We start from the raw sequence: 23416 nt of genomic DNA, 5'->3' as shown, positions 1-23416 counted from the left end.
TTTTAGGGTACAACTATCAAAGAGGTTTTTGTTCATCTGGATGTGCTACAGGTGCCACACAATTTTCATAGCCGTAGGACAATCGTAGCGGGACAGGGATCCGTTAAACCTATGTAGGTGGCGCTACAGAGCCATTTTTCTGTTATCATGTATGGCGACTTTAAAATATCAAATTTTTCGCCAGGCCTGATGTGCGTGTAAAGTTTGGTGAGTTTTCGTTCACGTTTAGTGTCTCAAAAATGCGATTGCGGATAAGAAGAATAATAATAAGAAGAATTCCTACAAAAACAATAGGGCCTCGCTGCTCGGGCCCTAATAAGAATTCCTTCAGGAACAATAGGGACCTCGCAGCGGTCGCTGCTCGGGCCCTAATAAGAAGAATTCCTACAAATACAATAGGGCCTCGCAGCGGCACCGCCGCCGGTGCCGCCGCTGCTCGGGCCCTAATAATAAGAATTCCTTCAGGAACAATAGGGACCTCGCAGCGGTCGCTGCTCGGGCCCTAATAATAATAAGAATTCCTACAAAAACAATAGGGCCTCGCAGCGGCACCGCCGCCGGTGCCGCCGCTGCTCGGGCCCTAATAAGAATTCCTTCAGGAACAATTGGGACCTCGCAGCAGTCGCTGCTTGGGCCCTAATAAGAATTCCTTGAGAAACAATAGGGCCTCGCAGCGGCACCGCCGCCGCCGCTGCTCGGGCCCTAATAAGAATTCCTTCAGGAACAATAGGGACCTCGCAGCAGTCGCTGCTCGGGCCCTAATAAGAATTCCTTGAAAAACAATAGGGCCTCGCAGAGGCACCGCCGCCGCCGCTGCTCGGGCCCTAATAAGAAGAATTCCTACAAAAACAATAGGGCCTCGCAGCGGCACCGCAGCCGATGCCGCAGCTGCTCGGGCCCTAATAAGAATTCCTTCAGAAACAATAGGGACCTCACAGCGGTCACTGCTCGGGCCCTAATAATAATAAGAATTCCTTCAGGAACAATAGGGACCTCTCAGCGGTCGCTGCTCGGGCCCTAATAATAAGAAGAATAACTACAAAAACAATAGGGCCTCGCAGCGGCACCGCCGCCGGTGCCGCCGCTGCTCGGGCCCTAATAATAATAATAATAATCCAATCGAAAAACAATAGGGACCTCGCAGCGGTCGCTGCTCGGGCCCTAAATATACAAATCTGTGGTATATTTATTGAATAGAATACAGTGTTCCATCACTTTTCGCAGGTCGTTCCATGCCATGATAGGTAAATTTCCACGAAGTAGAGGACATTTTTTGTTTTTGGTTGGGGGGGGGGGGGTTACTATTCTACTGAGTCATAATGAAGCCACCACATAGTTCCCACACGTTAACTTTGTAAATATAATAAGAAAAATATATATATAATAGCATAAATAAAGAATTCAGTAAATCCTGGAGGGGTGGGCCAGGGGGTGCCGTGTTGGGGTGGGGGTGTCTAATAATCTCTGCAAAATTTGTGATATAGCGAGGTACAACCCAAGATAAAACCCCATAATATAGGAATTTTGAACCGAAATAAAAATCTGCGATATAGCCAATACACGATAAGTGAACCACAAAGTAGCAAGGGACCAGTCTATTCAAATATCCACACAAATGTGGAAAACTACTCATGAAGCAATAGCTTGAAGTGAGAAAAATCACTTGATGCTCTGTGGACACCACCGTTTTTGTAATCAATGAGCTTGTGTGTGGTTTAAATTTATATTGATAGCGAAGTTGCTTTGCCTCCCTATCTCAAATTTTAAGTTTTTCTTTCCACCAAATGATGTCGATATGTGAATTTTGCTCTTTAAAAAGTAAAAAATAAATCCTCAGTGAAATGAGTGATCCTCAAAAGGAGTTCATGTTGTTATGTTTCTCTCTGTTGAGTTACGTCTGGAGGTGATATTCTAATGAAATCATGTGTCTGGCTTTGAGGTGCGACAGTATGTCCCTCATGATCAGCCCAAAACCAAGACTGATGCTCGCGTGAAACTCCAGGTCTCTTTTGCCGTCTTTTGTCATTGTCATGTTGTAAAAATTTATTATGTGCACTGTATAGATTAAATCCAGGTTTGGGGTAATCCTGTCAGAATGAAGTCATCTGTCCCAATTCCACACAGCAAACAAGCACTTGGGGGGGTCTACTGTGTTTCACGTTCTCTCCTAGCCAAGATGATGAGTGTCGAATCAGCTCCACTCACAGCACTTGCAGCGTTTCTATCATTTCCAGGCCTTCATTTGGGCTCTAATGTTTCCCTGCAAGCAGTTTGCTCTCTCACATTTTCATCCTACTCACTCGTCTCCTCTGACTCACCCATTCAGTCACTCAACCTAAAAATGAGTGTAAATCAGTGTTTCCTGGCGCTGTATCTTGTTGTCTTGTTGTCAAGCACACTGCATTCTGTTTGAAGTGATTTGCATGCCTTTTTTGGATAGATTGGTCCACTGAAAGCAATTGCATTAATAACAACTCCCAATATTAAGAGCTAATATATAGAAAGTTGCTTTGCAGATTCTTTTGGGTGTTGAGGCTCAGTTTGAGTAAATCTTGCCTTCATCTTTACAAACAAATACCTTATAGTTTGAGGAAGTAACTGCAAAACGTGTACAACTATTAGATTTATTTCATTCTTTATTGATGCAAATTATTATTTTGGAAGAATCAGTCCAACATAAAATTCCTTAATTCTTTTGCTCTTAAATTAGAGGGCAGAGGAGTGTGAAGTTTTTTTTTTTAAATACAACCCCATTCAAATCCCACTGTGGGTCATAACATTGAATGCTATGTGTTATTATATCACAGACTGCTGAAATTTGAGTTGATATTGAATAGAGCGGGGATGGGCAACTTTAATGCTGGAGGGGGACATCATTTTTCATCAATGCTACTGGGGGCTCACATAGGACCTCACACTTCCTAACCAGGGGTATAGCATAAATGCTATTTTGAACAAATTATGTGCATACATGCAAAATAGGTGGTCTTAATATGTTTCATTTTTGATGATGCATTTTTCAATGCATGTATAAAAGATCCACTACTATCCTATTCCCTCAAGAAGTGTTTGAAACAAACGAGCAAATAACCACAAGAACCAACCGGGACAACTTATTTTGTCCTTTTTTTCTTCAAAACAATCAACTCACTAAGAATTTTAATATTGTTGAGGTATTGTGTTTGTCATGCATATCATTCCAAAGCCGCATTTTTTTATTTTTTTTTTGGCCTACTCACGTTTTAGTATAAGACAGTGTAAGTACAATTAAGACATGTCTGCCATCTAGTAGTGAATGGTGATCATATTTATTGATTGATTGAATTATGTTTTATGTTATTATCTGTTCTTATTGCTGCTGGAAATGTAAATTTCCCAGATGGAGCCATCCCAAAATGGATCAATAAAGTCCAGTCTAAGTCTAAGTCTAAAACTGCAGTCGACACCTTCATATTTGCAGTTTGGTACCCGCGGATTTGCATATTTCTAGATGGGGTTTTTTCTTTGTGATTTTTTCACATTTAGGATTTTTCCTATTTTAATGATCCCCATTCTCCCCAATTCCCACCAATTTATTTTTAACGACCACCATGATTAAACAAATATGTTTGGGTTATGCATGGTTCTCATTCCAAAAGCTGAGTCTACTACTTCATTTGATTCAGTGTATTTTTGTGTTTCTAATCTCTGGCACTGGTTGGCATACTGGTGGTCTTCTATCTTAGCTGCATTTGAGTTTTGAGAAGACTTTGTAATTGGAGCTGTATCGTTTTCTTTAGCCAAAGTGGAGCAGAGCTGAGCCTAACCAGGCATTACAGTACTTTCACTTTAACTCAAGCAGGAAATGGGAGTGTTTTATAATGCAATTCACTCTGTCATGGGCACAAACACTCACTACTCCCTGAAAACTATCACCAGGGATGCAGTCCAAGGTTACTGATGTTTCTCTGTGCGCAGGGAAATAAAATCTATATACCGTGTATCACATCGACACAAAAGTGTAATTATTTTACATGGTGCCGGCATGGAGGCAATGTATTAGAAAGACTGTGTGTGAGAGGAGATGCTTGAACTGTGTGTCTGCTAAATTTATCACAAGGCCGTTGGGAGTGTTGAAATGAGAACAGTGGCCTATTACTGCTAAGAAGGTGTTTTATTGAGAATACGTCGACATGCCACCCCAGGGAGGATGCGGAGGAAGAAGAGTGCGGCCCTGGCCTCACCGCGTGTGTGCGTTTGTGTGCTTTGAGAGCACGCATGCAGCTCTGTGCACATGCCTGTCGTTTTGGGCGAGCTGTCTCGGATACAAAATAAAAGCACCTTCTTCACCGTTGAATTATTCACAATGATATATATTGGAATTGTCACTTTTAACACTTGAGGTGTCCCAGTCAATAATTTATATAGGCCAGGCCAGCTTAGCTGAGCTCATTGTTAGTTATTAGCTGATGAGAGCAGTGGCTTGCCATGCTGATTCTGTGTTTAGCTCTGTTTGTTTTACCGATGTGTTTGCGGACTGGAATGCATCCCGTGAACGTTCCTTCATCCTTGGCCAGGGGTTTATAGCTTGTTGATATGTGCGTTTAAAATCAAACTTGCTGCTTGCTGTTTATTGTCACAATAATTAACAAAGTGAGGTGTTAAATCTTTGCTCGTATTCTTTGTTCAATTGATTTATTTTTATTACTGTTAGAATCGGTTTTAATGGCAACTTGCAAGCTTTTTATTAGCTTTAGATGTACTCTTGAATGAGTAATCACATGTAGGCAGTGATTCAAGTCAGATTGATATGTTAAAAAGAAAAGTTAGACCACATCAGGCTTGTTTTCCCTCCCGCTGTCGAACCCCTTGAGTAGTTAAGCCCAATCTCCAGTAGGTGGCAGAGTTCTATTTTCTTCTCATGTCTTGGCTGCTCAGTGAGTATTGCACATGGGTGTTTTTGAAAAGTGTGACGTTATCATGACAATAATTGCTCTCATTGGGATGTCATTGAATAGATTGCCTGCTAGCAGTGCTGCTTCTTTTTTAGTTTTTGAGGGACACAACTGGGAGAAATTAGCCTTTTGAGTCAGTTCAAATAAGCCTTCATGTTAATTTTTATGAACAAATACACTTGATTTTGTGCTGTGATACTCAGCTTTAAAGGTGGGGATGCAAAACAAATTGTTGTCATAAATACAACTCTGAAGATGGCAAAGGCTCGCATGGGAAACTAGGAAAGTGTAAATAATGCAGTGTCAGAGTTGTTTATTCATTTGTTGTTGAGTTGTGTCTTTTGTTCTGGCACTATAAACATTTCCATTGAGCAGAACAATAAAGGCCTGATAGCCTGGCAAGTTTCCTTTCTTTCCGCTGGATAGCTGTGTTTACTTATCTGTTGTTTAATTAAAGGGCCTCTTGTCTATGGGCTTCTATTGTTCAAATAGCATGGCCAGAGTCCCAGCCGAGGTCAAAGGGTCAACTGTTCCTTTTTTTTTTTTTTTTTTGAATGCCCCCCCCCCCCCCCTCCCCCCCCCACCCAGACAAAGCCACGGGTTCACCTGCAGCTCCCCATTGTGTGGCCCCATTTGAATTGATGATGTTTAGAGGGATGCTTGTGATTGGTGGAGAAGGGTGTGGTTGATTGGATAGTTTTGTATCTTGTCAGCCAGGGAGTAACCTTGCGCGTGCAATCTGTCTGTATTCCGAAGAAGGTTGGAGACGCTACAGCACAACAGAGCTCGTTCTCAGCCTGCCTGCGTTGACGCTGCCTCTCTCACTCTCGCTCTCGCTCTCTCCCACTGTGCGTATGTGCGTGTGTGTTTCTTTCTCTCTCCCTCGCTCTCTGTCTCTCTCTCTCTCTTTCCGTGGCTGCTGTGTTCTCCGCTCTGCTTCACTCCACACCGCGTGGCCCGGCTTTCTGTTTACCCTGCCAGCTAAATGGAGTTTGTCAGGTTAGTCAATATGATTGACTTCTTTGATATAGCCAGCGTTCTTGCTTATTAGAAACTTGACGGTTTAATTGGACCTGGGGAAAATAGAAAAGGGAGCGCATTGGGTGCTTGTTGTTGATGTTGTGCCATTAGAATGTGTTAAATGTGTCACACAACATTTGTATGAGTGATCCAGAAGTGGCAACTTTGCTGTTAAGAAAACTGTGCAGGCTTTTTGACAAGAGAAGCAAAAATACAGATGTTAAATGTACTTATCTATACTTTGGGTCTGTTTTGGATTTTTATGAGGATGTTTGGAGTAGTTACTTTTACTTGGTTGTGAAATATGCTTGCTTGTCTGACGTGTGCATCTTACTTCTAATACTGAACTCATTGTAGTAAATTATAGTGCAATTTTCTCTCCTTTAGTCTTGTTTACTTTTCTGACAGTCGGCTAACCAGTTAAACAAGAATTGGAGTGGTTCCGTATGATGTTTTAATTATGGCCAGTTCCCACGAAAACAGGTGGCTGATTTGCTATAAATGTTGTTGTTGTCATTTTTAAACAAAGTATTTTATTGGTGCTATTTTGTTTGTTGTTTTTTCAAAGATTGATATTCAAAATTTGCAGAAATCTCCTCAATATGTGTTAAGTTTGTGTTAGTTTGTCATGACTTAAATGATCATCACCCAGGCTCTGCTTGTTCTTTTTACTGTAAATGAAAGGAAAAGAACACAGTTGGTATTTAGCTCAATCATTACAAAATACATTACAGTCACGCTGTCGTTCGTGAATACTTTTGTCAAAGTTCTGCTTAGATGTGTGATCACTGAAACATTCTTATTCAATAATTTTAAGAATTATATTCAACTTTTGAATGAACTTCTCATTTTCAAACTTTTATACACCATATTTGAGCTTTTACTTCAGTGGTCAGGAAGCGGGTAGGTGGAAAAGTATAAGTGGAAAAACTGGAGCAGATTGTCAGCTGGTTGAGCAGAATAGAACATCATCAACAGGGCAACGTGCACTGTAATGCCGCACAGCTGTGCCGAGCGAGCCTCACACTTTGGGAGAGCTGGAGTGCGAGCTGATTGGCTTGACAGTTTGTAATCAAAGTTGATTTATTGTTCATTAGTTGTGCATTAGCCCTTTCAGGCAGGGGCGTTATTTGTGCAGTGGCCTGTCAAGAAGAGGGGCTGCCAGCACCTATCATCTCTTAACTTCAACATGGCCAAGCACATTCTAAGATGTGTGCCACGAGAGGGGGCACAGTCCCCTCGAGTTTACGGCAATATCCTTTACAAATGTGGCCTTTGCTTTGCAGCGGAGCAAGCAGGCAGAACAGAAGAGTAGAGACAGGGGAGTAGTTTAGCTAAAGCGTGTACCGGCAGCTGCTCTGTGTTGTTCTTCCCTTGATTCCCTGACACAGAAATGTGTAACTACTACTTCAAAAAAAAAAAAAAAAAGGCTTTCATTCTGTCTTTTTTAAGGCTAAGAGAATGTACTTCTCACTTTTAGATGGGATCATTTATTCCCCTTGAGATGCTCAGTGATGTAAAGGGTTGCTGAATACCCAGGGTGCATGTGTCAACTTTTTCCCCACTCAGTTTTGATATATATAAAAAAAGAGGGCTATGACGATAATGACAAGTACTGACAACTTTTTTTTGTACAGTTTGACTTAATTTCAGAAATTAATGAATAAAAACCTTTCAACATTAAAGAGTTGAGAGGCGACACAATTTGTGTTTTTCTTGTCTGCCGTCATGGTAACAAGGATTAGGTGTTCGTTGCTGAATAATATGAGCAATCAGTATCAGGATGTCAAGCATTGTCTTTTGACTACAGTCACATTGGAAAGGGATTTATAGGCTGTGACCTTAATTAATTCCCAATTGACTCAAATAATGCGTCTCAAAGACACGGCGTTGCGTAACCGTGTAGAGACCGAACAGGAGACGCGTGCACTTCACACCCACAGATTGTTTAGTCGGAAAAAGATCAAATAAAAGCAAACATTGTCGTCCTTTACTATCGTAGAGTAATCCTTGAATTTGTAAACCAGCTTCCATGTTTGGAATATTTTCTGGTTGTGAAATATAAATCTGGTGGTGTGGCAAGAACTTTGATCAAGGGACTTGACATTTATATCAAAATAGGGAAGGAAGGAAGCGTTTGTATATTTTTCTCCATATTTAGTCTATCATTTTATTATTTAGTGAGCAAATACACCTTAAATGTCTGTTTTTTTAAATGATTAATATTGTTATGTTAGATCACTAGCATGCTATCTAGTTTTACAATTAATTCTAAAATAACATTTTCATGGTGTATGCGTGTGCACGTGTGTGTGTGTGTGCCCTTTGTGCACCCTGTCATCAGCAGTGGTGAGAACCAGGGTGAGGCACACTACTCAGCTGTTGTTGGAATAAGTTCACCCGCATTGCCAAGCAGTTTGTTTGTTTAAGTCTAACGGTGGACCAGCTAAAAAAAAAAAGAAAAGAAAGAAAAAAGAAAGTTAGAACGAAGTGAGTCAAAATCCTGTTTTATACACTTGCTGCAAAGCTGCGAATCCTCACAGTTACTGCACTGTAAACATCTTACTGAAAATAATTGCATTTCGAATCATTTTTGATCTTGGATTTGTGTGAATTTAGGTTAAAAAATATCATTGAGGAATAAGATCAAATCTTCATTTCTCACATTTTAATGCAGGAGATGATTTTTAAAATTGGAAGTTGATATGCTACGGTGGCCACAGGGATCAGAAATAAAAATTTGATAACTCTTGTTATTTTCTGTCAAACGGCAAGTGAAATGTGTGAGCCCGGACGCGTCTCACTGCTACTATGCACCTCTCGTTTTTCATCCTCTTATTTTTGTGTTAAATGTTATCTTTTTTTCCACCTTCTCCTTGACTCGTTTCAACCAGCAGCAGATGTACTCTCACTTGTGATTGGAGGGAGGAGCTCGGTGTCTGAAGCATCTTCATTAACTTGGAATCGCTGGCTCTTGTCGATGTTAGCAGTGTGTCACTTTTTTATATTTCATTTTTGTTGTGAGCTGAACGCCGCGAGAATCATGGCGCATAAAATTTGGTGGTATGAAATATTTTGACCGCAGCTGTCAATCTTACATTACTAAATATTTTTATAGATTTTCACAATGTGGCAAATTTCTGGAAGTTGGGCATGTGTATACATGTTCTCCTTGTGTAAATGTGTACGTATATGAGCGCGTGTATTTATCCGGCGGGCCTCGGGTTATACACTAGATTGCCTCTGTCAGTCTGCAGCTGTGTGAGAATGTTTAAGGTTTGATTGTTTATGTATGGGAGGCACCTGGAGAGTGCCACACCTTCATGAAATTCATAAACGTCAGCTATTTCTGGCATCCTGAAAAAGTCGTCTTTTTTTTTTTTTTTTTTTTCACCTTCGTATTTGCGAGTAGATTAGAGCTGGGCTCTTTCGATCCCATTCGTTATTAGCCCAGTGCCAGTGTCTCTATCTTTAGATGGTAATGTATTTTTTGTAAATCATCTGGATTAATCCCTGAGATAACAGAGAACACCATATGGGAGTACTCGAAATGGCGACTGACGTCTTGTGTTTGCGTTAAATGGGAATGATACAGAGGCCAGGGCGATATTTTCTAGTTAAAAGTGCTCCCCCCTGCCCCTCCTCTCGATAGCGTCCCGTTTGTGGGAGGTTTTCACTCTTCAGCACAGGATTAAATGGGAGTAGTTACATTGATCAATAGGTTAAGAAGCGTACAATCCCTCTTGCTGCTAATGACCTCAGTCGTATATAGGTAATAAATAGGTAATAAAATGGGAGTCTGTAATAGGCTTTTGCTCACCGCAAGCTAAAAAATCTGTAGTTGCTGTGAGTCAGATGCTGGAAGTTACAGTAAGATATAAAACGAGGTGTAAAAAAATCGGGATATACTGATTATCGGCGCTGATATTTGGCATGTAGACGAAAATTGGCATCAGCCTTTTAAAAAAAAAAATGAAGGCCGATAAGAGAGCAATTTAAAAGTAGGTTAATTTCAGGGAACTACTTTATTTATTTATTTATTTATTTATTTATTTATTTATTTATTTATTTATGGATTTATTTATTTATTTATTTATATTTTACATAGCTATATAAGAGTACATTATTTTTTTGTAGAGAACTTTCGGAAGCTTTTTACATGCTGAGCTTACTTGCTGAGCTTTTCATTTAGCTTTAAACATATATATATATATATATATATATATATATACACATTCCTTTTACTACAAGTTAATATTGGCTCCAAATATCGGTCATTGGTCTCCTTGACTGCTAATAATCGGTGTCAGCCCTGTAAAAAGACATATTGGTCTCTCATTACAAAGAATTTTGGCACAATCTCTTGGTGAAATTTGTAGTTACTGCGTAAGAGGTGCTTGTGTGTAAAAAGCTGATAATTTGTTGCATGTCCTTTCTTACTTGGTTCTGAACACCAATATAATGTTATTTTGTCACACACACACACTCACATTTTAGTACTGTAACAAGAATGTACACACATGTTCACGAAATTATCAAATGCATTTGTGGCTAGCATGCAGAGTGGATGAATATCAATTACGTTCACATCACGTTTAACGTTTGCATGTCAGAAAAATTGGGCCGCCTGCTTGACCTTCAGAATAGTTCATAAAAATTTGTGATGCCAAGAGAAAAAAGACCTTGTAGGAAAAAGACTGTGAAATTAGGGAATTAGAAGTGGGGGTGTGTATGCAGATGACAGGACAAGTAATGTGCAAAACTCAAGATGAACTGCATATTAAGATACAATGGGGGAGGGTGGGGGTTTAATATTGCGTTTTCCTCTTCGACCCCCTGCAACAACCGCGGAAAATAAAAAAAGAGAATGTGATAGTCCTGCATGAAGGTTGAATCTCTGTTATTGGCTCTAGGCTTGATGAACAGCTCACTGCATGTTACATACTAAAGAAAGCATAAGCGCATTATCTATATTTATTTTTGCTGTATTATATAAATGGTCAAACTTTAAATGTTAGAGATATGCAGGTGATTGGCACTGAAGAAATCTGTTTCCAGAGAATTTCAAATCAAAATTGCCATCACAAATGCATGAAAATGTCAAAATAGTATGATTTGCTTAGCGTTAAGTTCGGATACCATTTTGAGTGACCTTAACTGTCAAACGCCAGCTTGCCTGATACTTTAACCCACGTTCACACACACACACATTATTTGCTAAAATGGGAAAGGAAACACTTTCATGTACATTAAAAAAAAAGAATGTATTGTCTCATTCAGATGTCAAGGGAAAGCATTTTTAATGGTATCGCATATGACAGCATGCATGCAGATAAATGGCGAGTTTCCCGCGACACATGAGCAATTAAGGCACCCCGACAACTCTGGGGCCTTTTTTCGTGTCACAGCAAATCAGTGACTTTGACGAGTTACGCACTCGCACCTTTCAAGAGTTTGTTAGATGCCTGCATGTTCGGCAGCCTGGCTTCTCCTCCGGGGGCGCTCCATATTGTCACAATCACAGATCCGTGTTGACAGCTACGCTAATGAAATGTTCTCACATGACACGTCCCGCGTTGTGCGACGAGTTTGCCGTCCTCAGGTATGGCGGATTTGCCATATTTTATAAACGGCAAACACGGAGATGCAGATCATTCTCAGTGATGTCGAGGGGTGTGTGTGCGTGCTCAAGGAATGTTGCCGAAAGCGTCGCTTGCTGTCATCTTTAATTTTCTCTTTGTTAGAGCGATGGAGTGGCAAAATACATATGCACTGTTGTAGGCGAGTGTTAATGGTATGCTACTGAAGTTATTGGTTGACAGTACAGCATCGTGTGCTTTTTTTTTTTCTGTCCAGGTTCCAGTGTCAGTGGCTATGATGACACCTCAAGTGATAACTCCTCAGCAGATGCAGCAGATCCTTCAGCAGCAAGTCCTGAGCCCTCAGCAGCTCCAGGTTCTTCTCCAGCAGCAGCAGGCCCTCATGTTACAGCAGGTAAGGTGCCACAAAATCAAGCATGGTGGAGCAGCATTCAGCTGTTGTGCTGCATGCAAATGGATTAAGTTGCTAACGGAACTGAAGTCAGTTGCAAATGTAAATGTGTTTAATTACACATTGCTTTTCTCTAGGGAAGTTCAATACCAATTTTTTTCCCGACATATACCACAAGCACTCAACTCTTGAGTACGGTAGTTACTGAAACCGATACCACGTAATTAAATAAATAAATAAATAAATAAAATAACAATGACAGATAATTTTAATACAAATCCTACTGTATATTCCCAATGTGCCATTTTCCAAAAAATTGCATCAAATTAATGGCAATTTTCTATTACCTGACATGACATTTCTGCATAAGATACACATTATGTATAGAACACACAATAAAATAAATTGTAATAAGTAACTAACTAACGAACTAAAAATGTATAAATAAATAAATAAATAGATAAATAAATAAATAAATAAATAAATAAATAAATACAATGAAAGTAATAACTTGGTGGCCAGAAAAAAAATCCCGGTTAAAATATTAGGGCTGTAACGATAAGGGAAATATCATGATATTGTGATATTAAGACGTGTTCACAATATTTAAAAGGAACACATCTGTTAAAAAAAGTCAGGTTGATTTCCATTTGTGAAGTTCTAGCACCCCCTAGTACAATTTAATTTTCATTTGGGATGTTTTGGCCTTCTTTGTTTAAAATCTATTCTAATCTATTCTATTGTCAGATGAAGGGGAATCTATTTTGCTTGTGAAGTGATAAATATGTGCTTGCATTAGCAAATAAGTGTGTCAATATTGTTATTAGAGATTGTAGGTGGTTTATATGCATTGCCGTTATGTACAAAAGCACAATATTGTGCTTTTTTTTATTATGAGCTCTTTTTTTTTTCAATATTGTGATCTTTTTTTAAATATCGCCAACCCCCCCCCCCCCCCCCACTATATCGTGATAATATCGTATCGTGATGCTTCGATATCATTACATCCCTACAAAATACGTGGTATGCCTTTAATTCTTGAATTTAAAACGGCCACAGGAGTACTCGCAACTGCAATACTGTGCCACCATCGCAAGTACCAATATCTTGAAATAAGGCCAGGTATCTGCCCGATACTGATGCCTGGTGTCGGTACTCGCCCATCCCTACTTTTCTCCAATATCCTTGATTAAAGCTGCAATTTTTGTAACAATTTGCCCCAAAATATATTTACAATAGTCTTTTTATTTGACCGTTTATGATTGAAAATTTTTTTAATTGGTGGATTAATACCTTAGCTGTTCATAATGGGAACTCCTGGCCAATAGTTTTCAGAGGAGATTCGGGTTCGAATTTCCCGCCCTCTCACTCTCTGCAGTTGTGACGTCATATGCACGTTGTGAAGAAGGGAAAATGCAGTTTCATTGTCTGGCCACAGGTGGCAGTAGTGATTCAAAATCAACATTTTTTAACGTCTTTTAAACATTTTTCTATCATTTTCTCCCTATAAGTCATTTTAGAAACCCATTTTATTTTCATTATTAATTTCATGTTTTTAAAGTTTTCTGTTCATGTATTTAAATGTTTTCAATGTACATTCTTAATTTTCTTTTCTTTAAATGCTTCAAGTTGTTGTGAAGCAGTTGTCCTGTGTACCAAATGAGCTCTAAAAATAAAGTTGCCTTTCCTTGCCTTCGAAATCCATTTCAATTGCTTCATTTGTAAGGAGAATCTGTTTCACGCAAGTGTAGATTTCGTTCCAACTTCACTTAGCCACATTCTTGGAATCTCACCATACTGTGTCTCACATCATTTCTTTTCTGTCACTTCTACAGCAGCAACTCCAAGATTTCTACAAGAAGCAGCAGGAACAGCTCCACCTCCAGCTCCTCCAACAGCATGGAGGCAACAAACAGACTAAAGAGGTAGACCGACATCACTGTGCGAAAAGCATTGACCAGACAGAAAGCATGGAAGACATGCTCCTTCCCTCAAACCCATCTGCCTTCAGTCTGTGGTTAAAGCATAGAAAAGGGGTGGGTGGTCAAGTGCACCCGTGGTTCTGATGAGTATGTCAGACTTTCTGGTTAAATGGCAATGACTAAAGCCTGATTTATGCCTCCAGGTTTGCTCTTGCGTTAATGACAGGCGTAGTTCACATGATCTACGCGAGCCATGAATTTTAAGTGCCGCGTAGCTCGTGGCCGGCTGCGGTGCACACGTCGCCAATCCTTGCACGTCGTAGATGGCGGCGCGTAGCTTGCTCGTGAATAGTCCGTTCGATGGCGTTCTCGGCTTTCTTTCTTTCTTTTTCTCTCTCACCGCCCCCCCGCCCAGATAGTTTCCGTGAAGGCAACTGTTTGGCGGCGCAAATCGACTTCCTGCTCGGAGACCACGGCTGTGCTTGTGGATATGTGCCTGGGACAAGAGGCGGAAAACAACAACAACAACAAAACTGTGTTCGTAAAAACAACAAAAAAACTGTGTTCACGAAGCGCGTGGCTGTTGTATTTTGGAGAGTTTACGGCCGACACCGGTGCAAATTGGCAATAAATAATTGCCACGGTGATGAACTTACTCTCCCCCCGGCTTTGTTTCGTGTTTGTGAATTAAATTGAACTTTCTGAATTCGTCATAAAATGCAGAGGAATCTCCACTCTGTGGCGTCCCAGACGTAGCAACAGCCCGACTTGGAGTGAAACTACAGCAGACACCGATGTGTATTGTGAAGTGTATTGCGCACAAGTTGGAAGGCAAACGCACGAGCGGAGCTCCGCCGTAACGTCTCCGCGTGAGCCTCAAGCAGAAGTATACTGAGGCCTTAATTAATGATGCACAGTACCTTGAAAGTTGTATTTCCCCTACTGTCCGCCATATGATATTTTCTTTGCTTTTGATCCTTTCTAAACAAGATGCAACAAAGACATGAGCAGTCCTGAAACTCGTGTGCAGGATATAATGAAAGCTAGTAGGGAGGTTGGGGGGGGGGTCATATATAAATCTGAGAGGCTTTTCTTGGTAATTAACATGGAAATGGCAGCGGACGAGAAGGCATGTAATTGTGAGATATCAGCGAGGCGAACGCTCCCAGCTTTGTTGTCTGTGTTGAGGTTTTATTTCTTCCCCCATCGTTCTCGTTTGCACTCTTCTGCTCCCCCCAGTACAGCGGGGGCCACGCTCGTAGGCAGCAGCTTAATGCGTGCTAATGATTGGCGGATACGGGCAGCACGACGGACAAAGCAAATTATTGCGCGGTCAGAAGAAGTTCAAAGACAATCAGGGAATTTTCACTCGTCCCCATTGAGTTGAGTGTTTGCCTTGCCGAGGAGAGGAAGCGTCAAAAGGGAGCCCGCCCGTGTTAAAAAGCAGGCGCATCCGCGCATGTTGGCGCTCACGTGCCCGCGTGCTGTCAAAGCTGCCGGCTTCAAAGTCGAAGCTCCCTAATTAATGAACTGTGGGCTTGAGTTTGGACAAGTTGCGGCGTGACGCGCCCATAAATCAACATGACAGCGCAGCTCCTCGGCCTCAGATCGGGCCTGTCACTAAGTCGCATCTGATGTAAACACAAGAGGAGCGAGGGAGACAAAAAGAAAGGGGTGGAGGAGGCAAGCAGGGGCAATTGATCAGTTGAATGGAGCATGAGAATAGAAAAAAAATCACTTTTGAAGCATATTATGTATGATCACAGGAAATAGATGCAGCCCCGTGAGGCTTTCCCTCTCTGCTGTCTCGTTCTCTTTTTTTCTGTGGCATTTCGCGCAGCCATCAAAAGACAGAATAAGAATTATGCCGCGACTCCCCAGTGGCTGCCAGACAATAACCCCCTGTTGTTGCTTTGTGCCCCTTTTTTTATTTTAAAGACATCAAAATTTCGTTTTTCAAAGATCTTTAACTTTATATTTGAAGTTCCACAATAAAGGGCTGCCAGTGCCACTCTTTATCATTTGTCAGCGACTATATTTTTCTCTCCCTTGTGCCACTTCTTGTTAACCTCTTATTTGGTCTGTTGGTTCGAGTGGGTTTTATGTGTCTGTATGCTGCTGGGAGTGCACAGGAGCCCCTTGTCATCTGACGGGCCCAGAAGATAAAACACGCACAAGGGGAGAGAGAGAAATTAATTTGCAATGCTCAGTGTTTTGTTCTGTCTCTCGCTCTCTTGCTCCTTTTTTTTTTTTTTTTTTTTTTAAGAAAAAGCCAACTTCTATTTATTAAGTGTTTTGATGAAAGGCGTCGTTCCCTGTGAACTACCACCCCCGTAGCACAATTCTTTGTATCAGACTGTCAAGTGAGGAAGTAGCAGAGGGCAAAGCACTAAAGAAACAAGAAACTTCTCTCCCACTAATGAAAATGAGAAGCCAAACCACCTTTCAATTAATCAGGCAGATCATAGAAAATCACAGTCCGTCCGTATCCCAGAATCCTCCCTGGGACCCGTGTCATGTCTTTCTCGTCTCATCTTTTGGATCCGATCACACGTTTCATCTGTAGCTACTGTTCTTCACACATGAGATCAGCCTTGCTTTGTGAGAACACCTTTTCCCAAATTGCCATAGTTGACCCAATGTGCTGCCACTTCTCTCATTTTGTCCAAACTCATGCAAAAGTTTAAAACGGTGGGTGGGGAGGGGCTTGGCAACCTTTCCACATTCATTTTATCTGGCGTTTATTTCCCGAGCTGCGTACAAGTGACCTGGCAGCCGCTTACCGTCGAGACGTTTTTGTTTGCACTCACTGGTGAGAAGTAAACAAAGTGTGATGTATCCTGTGTTAGCTAACTGGGTGCGGTACACGGCTTGGCACGGCTGTTTAATGCCCCTTTCTCTCCTCCCGCTTGCTCTATCTCTTGCCCTGTGTTTGTTTTATCGATTGCAAAAGAAACCCGCTGTTTCCGGATCCACAATGTTGTCAAAAACTGTTGGTGGACAACTTGACGAAGATTTTTACAGAAGTCTTTGGAAGTAACAGTGATATTTTCTATTTATGACTCATAAGAGATATGGCAATTGAGAAAATTTGGTTCTTTGTATTATTTGGACTTCCTCTCCATTCTATTGTTGGATATAAAGTGTCAAACCGACCGAGCAATTCATCCTTCTCAGTATATTTAAGTGAACTTGTGGTTATACTATATTTTAGACATATGTTGCAATCTGAATTGTGAATGGTACTAATTCAATGACACCCCCCTCAAAAAAAAAGAAGCAAAAAACATTCTATTGTAAAAGAGAGCAAACCATTTCCAACACTTTAGATTGATAAATGACGAGATGGTAGTGCTAAAAAAAATTGATATGGGAATATATTGTTGTGGACTTCTTTACAATACACGTATCGATACAGAGGGGTCATAATCGAAATTGCACATAAATTCATAAAGTTTCCCGCCGCATCGCTGAAAGCTGCTCCTTGCTGTGCAGTGCACACACATTTAGAGCTGTCAAAATTAATCGCTTAATCGACAAGTAATCGATTATCAAATTAATTGACAATGATTTTAATAACCGAGTAATCATTTGGAGCCATTTTTTAATTAAAAATTTACCAAATCCTATGATTTCAGCAAATCAGCAGTAATTGTTCACTGATTTCTGTAGTCTTTCATGAAAGAAGACTGATTTTCTCCTGTGTTTAATTGAAATAAAGCATTTGCAAACATCTGTGTTTTTACATTGGAAAACAATGACCAAATCAGTAACATAGTACAACATCAATCACCCTTATTTTTAATCACAATATGAATACAAAAGTACGAAATGAACACCAATTATTGGTTAATAAACAGTAATAAGGAAGAAAAATGCTTTTGTAATACACTTTAATGCTAACTTAAAATGAATACGATTAGTCGATTCATAGATTGAATAATCGATAGATTAATCGATTCTAAAAGTATTTGATAGTGACAGCTAGTGTTGTTCCGATACCGTTTTTTGGCCCCCAATACCGATTCCGATATCCAGCTTTGCAGTATCGGCCGATGCCGATAACATACCGATACCTAAGGGTTTTTTTTCTCATTGGTTCAGAGCATTCAAGGGCCAATGGGATATCTTAGATTGGCATGCAGTGAACATGTCACACATCAGTGAATGTCGTGCACAAGCGAGACACTAGATGCTGCATCCAAAGTCTTATATTTGTGTCGGAAATAATGGTATTGGCATGTACATGTAAGTGCTCACCGATACCACTGTTTAATGCAGTATTGGGGCCTCTGCCGATACAGCTAGTGTTGTTCCGATACTGTTTTTTGGCCCCCAATACCGATTCCGATATCCAGCTTTGCAGTATCGGCCGATGCTGATAACATACCGATACCTAAGGGTTTTTTTTCTCATTGGTTCAGAGCATTCAAGGGCCAATGGGATATCTTAGATCGGCATGCAGTGAACATGTCACACATCAGTGAATGTCGTGCACAAGCGAGACACTAGATGCTGCATCCAAAGTCTTATATTTGTGTCGGAAATAATGGTATCGGCATGTACATGTAAGTGCTCACCGATACCACTGTTTAATGCAGTATTGGGGCCTCTGCCGATACCAGTGTCGGTATTGGAACACTAGTGATAGCATTAAACACATTTCGAACAGGCATGAAATTGGCGCTAAACTTGAAGCGTAATAAAAATATAATGTTAAATATTGGGATATGTATTGCCTTGAAGTCTATATATCAGGATGCAGGTACATGTATTGTGATACATATAATATCGTGATACGTGTTGTATCGTGAGGTTGTTGGAAATACTTGGGAAAAAAATGGATACAAATGAGGATTCTGCCCAACAGTGATGATATAATTTTATTATACATGTTCCATGTACTGAAGACTGTTACAAATACACTAAAAGTGTTTTCCCTCAGTGTGGTCAATTTAGGCGGTATTGTACATTAAAGCATTAATTACCAGCGTTAAATATTAACACTGGCTCTTGGACTTCAGTGACTGTGTTTTGTAAAAGTCTGCATGTGTGTGTTCAGCAGCAGGTGTCAGCACAGCAGTTGGCCTTCCAGCAGCAGCTCCTTCAGGTCCAGCAGGTCCAGCAGCAACATCTGCTCAACCTTCAGAGGCAAGGACTGCTCACCATTCAGCCTGGACAAACGGGCCTGCCACTGCAGTCACTCGCGCACGGTCAGTACACTATATCGCTACGACCTATTCATTCTCATTTTGGTTTAAGCTTTTTTTTTTTTTTTTTTGGGGGGGGTTTTCAAAGATATTTCGATATAAGTGGCTGATATATTTCAAAGTGTGTCACAGTTGATGAACATGGCTACAAATAGAGAGCAGCTAGTTTACAAAAGCAATGTCAGTGTTGCCATTTTTGCAATTTGGTCGCTTATAATTAGTGACTTTTTCAACCCCTTTAGCGACTCTTTTTTTTTTTTTTCAAAAACTCACATTTGAATGCTTCTAAGAAATAGACATCGACAACTATTTTCGCGCTGTATTTCCATGACGTTTCTCTTTTATATGCTGAAAAGCAGTGATTTATCCTCATATTAGACATTTTTGACCCGAGGTATGTACTGCAAATAGTGAGCTGACCCTTGCAATTTGACAGTCCGTTTTATTGTTAAATTGTTGAGCAAGTATTAAATTAGCATGTTCATATACAAAAAGTTTTTTTATGGCTGATTTTTGGGGGACGTTTAAGACACAGGTGAGTGTTAGTCATGAGAATTTACAGTTTAAATTCTGTTGAAGTTGATGCAAGTTAACTCATTTGCTCCCAAAAACGTATTAATACGTTCTATGTTAAATGTTTTAAGTTAGGGGTGGGAGAAAAAATCGATATCGCAATATATTGTTGCGCTCTCTGTTGCAATAAATTATCGATACACAGACGGTAGATATCGATATATTGTGTCCAGTTGTGCAGTGTTATGTTATAAATGTTTATGCACTTTATTTTGTCTCACTTTACAATGTTTACAGTTAAAAGCCTCAAAGGCAGTGAGGCACAATACAGAACTTTGTACATTGTACAAAGTTCTGCATTGAATAAATGCATAATTAGACATTTTCCTTTTTATGGGCTTTTTCAGTCACATATTGTGATATGTTGCTAAATTTATTTTGACAATATATCAAAAATCATAGATATCGTGTATCGTGATATTATCGATATCGTAAGCCAAATGTCGTCACAGTATCGAATTGTGGTTTACCCGTATCATCCCACCCTTATTTTAAGTGTCCCAAAGACGTATTTATAAGTTTTATTTATGCTTGAGCAAACAGAAGGCTTTGATGCAGCCTCTCTACTTCAGAGAGACTTACAAAGACGGCCAGCAGGTGGCAGTAGAGTATAAGAGATCAACCAGTTAAAATGAGCTGATTTCCCCCCCACATTACAAAGCAGATTTGTGAATAATGATGAAACTTAGCTATATATTCTAATGCTGATTGCTGTAAAACGGAAACAGCAAGAAATATACTTTTTTTTTTTTTTCCCCCCTGATGAAAGAAGAGACTCTAATCTTTCTTTTGGTAGGTTCCATGTTTTTATGGGCCTTGCAAAATCAGTCAAAATCCAAGAAAACAGACCAAGAAAAATGGGATTGAATGAGTTAATGTTGGTGGGGGAAAAAAAAGAAGTTTGTTTGGCATTAGGAAAAATAAAGCAAATTAGAAAACGTACAAAAAAAAGTTTACTAATTGGATTTTTGTGAGGAAAAATCTGAGATTCTTTTTTATGGGGGGGGGGGGGGGGGGGGGCTGCATTTTAGCAATCCCTAGTGATATGTAATATGAAGAGAAGTTAATCAGATACACAGTGACACCTGTCAAGCCACATCCAAACATGTCCATAAGCAGCTGCATTGCAAAGAACTTAGTCAGGGCTGGATTTATCATTCATAAAGCGTCAGTTATGTTTGCTTGTCCGGGAGCCAGCGTGTCTGTTTGGCCAACAAGTTTTGTGTCTTTATTTATTCTGGTATTATTTGTGAAGGAGCGGTCGCCTTGTGACAAATACGCTGTCGTAAGGTTTTCAGAACATGACATTAACTATTCATTCCCAGCTAAGACAAACACTTTTGCAATAACAAGATAAGGGTGATTAAAAACAGGAGGGTTCAGAGGTGCCTAGGTAATAGTCACACACAAACACGTTTGTACAGTGGTGTTATTGTTTGGACTGGGTATGGAATCACTCATCCGCTTGCAGGCAATTGCCGTGGGCACAGGCGTGGAGCGCTGCTGTGTTGAGTGTGCTTTGCACTATTGCTTTGTGTCAGATGTCTGGCAAACAAACACACACCCTTTGAGTAAAGCATTATACGGCTGATATAGACAGATACTGTACTTTGAGTAGCTTTTGCAACTGTCCCACTACATCCTGTTTACACTGTCATCATCAAACAAATGAGTGCCAGGCAGCCTCGCCAGGCGTGCGTGCGTGCGTGCGTTCGCATGTGTGTAAACTTCATTTGTATTCCTATTTAAAATACATTCAAATTTGGGATGGTGAATAAAATGTGCTTTTCATTTCACGTTTGCTTTTACCATGTTTACCTTCAAAATAACTTTCAAAATTGTGTTCAAGAGTTGCACCGAAACGGATCCATTGTATTGTCAAGCCATTCTTGTGCAAAATGTGTAATGATGCCCTTAAATATTTAATGACGTAAGTTACTATTTTTAGATCCTTTTCAAGTTCATTATATTACTGCAGGGGTGTCCAAACATTTTCATTTGAGGGCCACATACAGAAAATCAGAAGGACGTAAGGGCCACATAATGTTATGAAGAGAAATTGTGTTTAGTCCTAAAAATTGTACAAATAATTTTTTTGTGCTTTTGCATATAGAGAAAAAATGCAATAGTATATAAACCAATTTATTTGTAATATGGCAGTAGGGTTATTATAGTTTTGGAATTTTTTATTTTAGTTAATTTTTATTTTGTTTTGAGTTTTGTTTTTAATAGTAATAGTTTTAATTAATTTTCAGGGTAGTTCTCTTAGTTTTTATTAGTTTTAGTTCTTTAATAAATGCTTACTTTTAGTTTAGTTTGTTAGTTTCAGTATTGGTTTTATTTTATGATTATATTGTTTGTTTGTTTTTTTTAAATGTGTATTACTTCACTTGTGCGCGATATTTAAAAAACACCACACTTTCAAACGTCATTATTCTGGTTTATATCAAAATAAATCTACCAAAAATCACATTTAAAATCATCCCCAAAGCATTAAATTAATTACCAAAGACTAAAACGAAGGACATTTTTGCTATAATCATAGTTAGTCTTAATTAGTTTTGTAAACATAAAATGTAGTTTCAGTTAGTTTTTGTTTTTTAAAAAACATTTTCGTTTTTATTTTATTTTGTTGATGAAATAGTTTTTTGAGTTTTAGTTTTAGTTATTTTGTTAGTTTTAGTTACCGTAACTAAAATAACCTTTAAAGAGATACTTTACTTATTTAATCATTTTTGGCAGTCCAACATGAATATTTTGCCTATAATAAATTTGATGTTTTCATTATTTTCCATCTGCGATTGGCTGGAAACCATCCAGGGTGTCCCCCGCCTACTGCCCAGAGCCAGCTGAGCTAGGCGCCAGCACCCCCCGCGACCCTTGTGAGGAATAAGCGTTCAAGAAAATGGATGGATGGATTATTTTCCATGTACAATTAGTACCTTTTAAAAACACATTTTTGATACATTTAGAATTCGTATGTTCGTATATTATCATATTCATCACGCTGATAATAAAGTATACCATAATACGTATTGGGGGATCGTATTATACATTTTTCCGTGTTTTGGGGGGGGGGGCATATTATACATGGGTGTGTGTTATTTATGGATGTTATGGTAAGGTATCATCTTCATGAATTTTTGTTTGGCCTGGTTAGTTTGTCCTCACAATCCATTGATGTTTTACTGGGTGCCCCTGACAGCTGCTACATGACTTAAGCTAGTGTTTCAGTTCCCCCGTTTGTCTTCCTATTCAACACATTTTCTGCTTGACTGTTTGAAGTTATTGATGACCTTTCTGTTTTCCGCATCACTTAACTCTTTCATGCATCAGCGGGCTTGGCCTGTGCTGCTGTGATCTCATCTACGATATTCGCCTTGCGTTTAGCGGCGCGTCACAAGCGATGACTTGATCTGCTCTATCTGGGCTCCAGCGATCATGGATTCAAACTCGGGCGTGATAAATTGGCACAGCTATCCGACTCTTCTGCTCATTATAAAATGTTGCTATTAATGCGATGATTTTGTCAAGCTATGTACAATAAGTATTGTTCGTTGGCGCAAATTGTTCATACCCGTCCAAATTCTGAGGTAATTTTCTCTGAAAGGTTGAGAATTTTCTTCATCTTTTTTTTTTTTTTTTTTTTTGAATGGCAAAATAATGCAGAAAAGTGGCTAAAGGGTATACATATGTAAAATGTTATTGAAAGCGATAGCAAAAACAAATATTTGCTATCCTCTTCCTCATTGCTGGCATATTCGGG

General features: G+C 39.6%; 1 protein-coding gene across 10 annotated transcripts in view; it reads left to right on the top strand.

The window, feature by feature from the left end:
• The window catches only part of foxp1b (forkhead box P1b), a 346037-nt gene that overhangs the window by 282848 nt on the left and 39773 nt on the right, over positions 1 to 23416 (top strand). For 6 of the 10 annotated variants that reach the window (XR_013284556.1, XM_077529009.1, XM_077529008.1 and 3 more), the window contains 3 exons: positions 11811 to 11948; positions 13781 to 13870; positions 18930 to 19080. Coding sequence is in view for 9 of the 10 variants with exons in the window: in XM_077529009.1 (XP_077385135.1) it covers positions 11811 to 11948; positions 13781 to 13870; positions 18930 to 19080 (379 nt within the window). In the remaining variant the exon portion in view is untranslated. Of the gene's footprint in view, positions 1 to 5631; positions 5934 to 11810; positions 11949 to 13780; positions 13871 to 18929; positions 19081 to 23416 lie in introns of those variants that run through there. The other 4 variants (XM_077529011.1, XM_077529014.1, XM_077529017.1 and 1 more) reach the window with 3 other exon arrangements.

This window comes from Festucalex cinctus, chromosome 8 (genome assembly GCF_051991245.1).
Source record: "Festucalex cinctus isolate MCC-2025b chromosome 8, RoL_Fcin_1.0, whole genome shotgun sequence".
NCBI lineage: Eukaryota > Metazoa > Chordata > Actinopteri > Syngnathiformes > Syngnathidae > Festucalex > Festucalex cinctus.
Note: the sequence above shows the minus strand (reverse complement) of the source record. Positions and strands in the feature narration are given on the sequence as shown.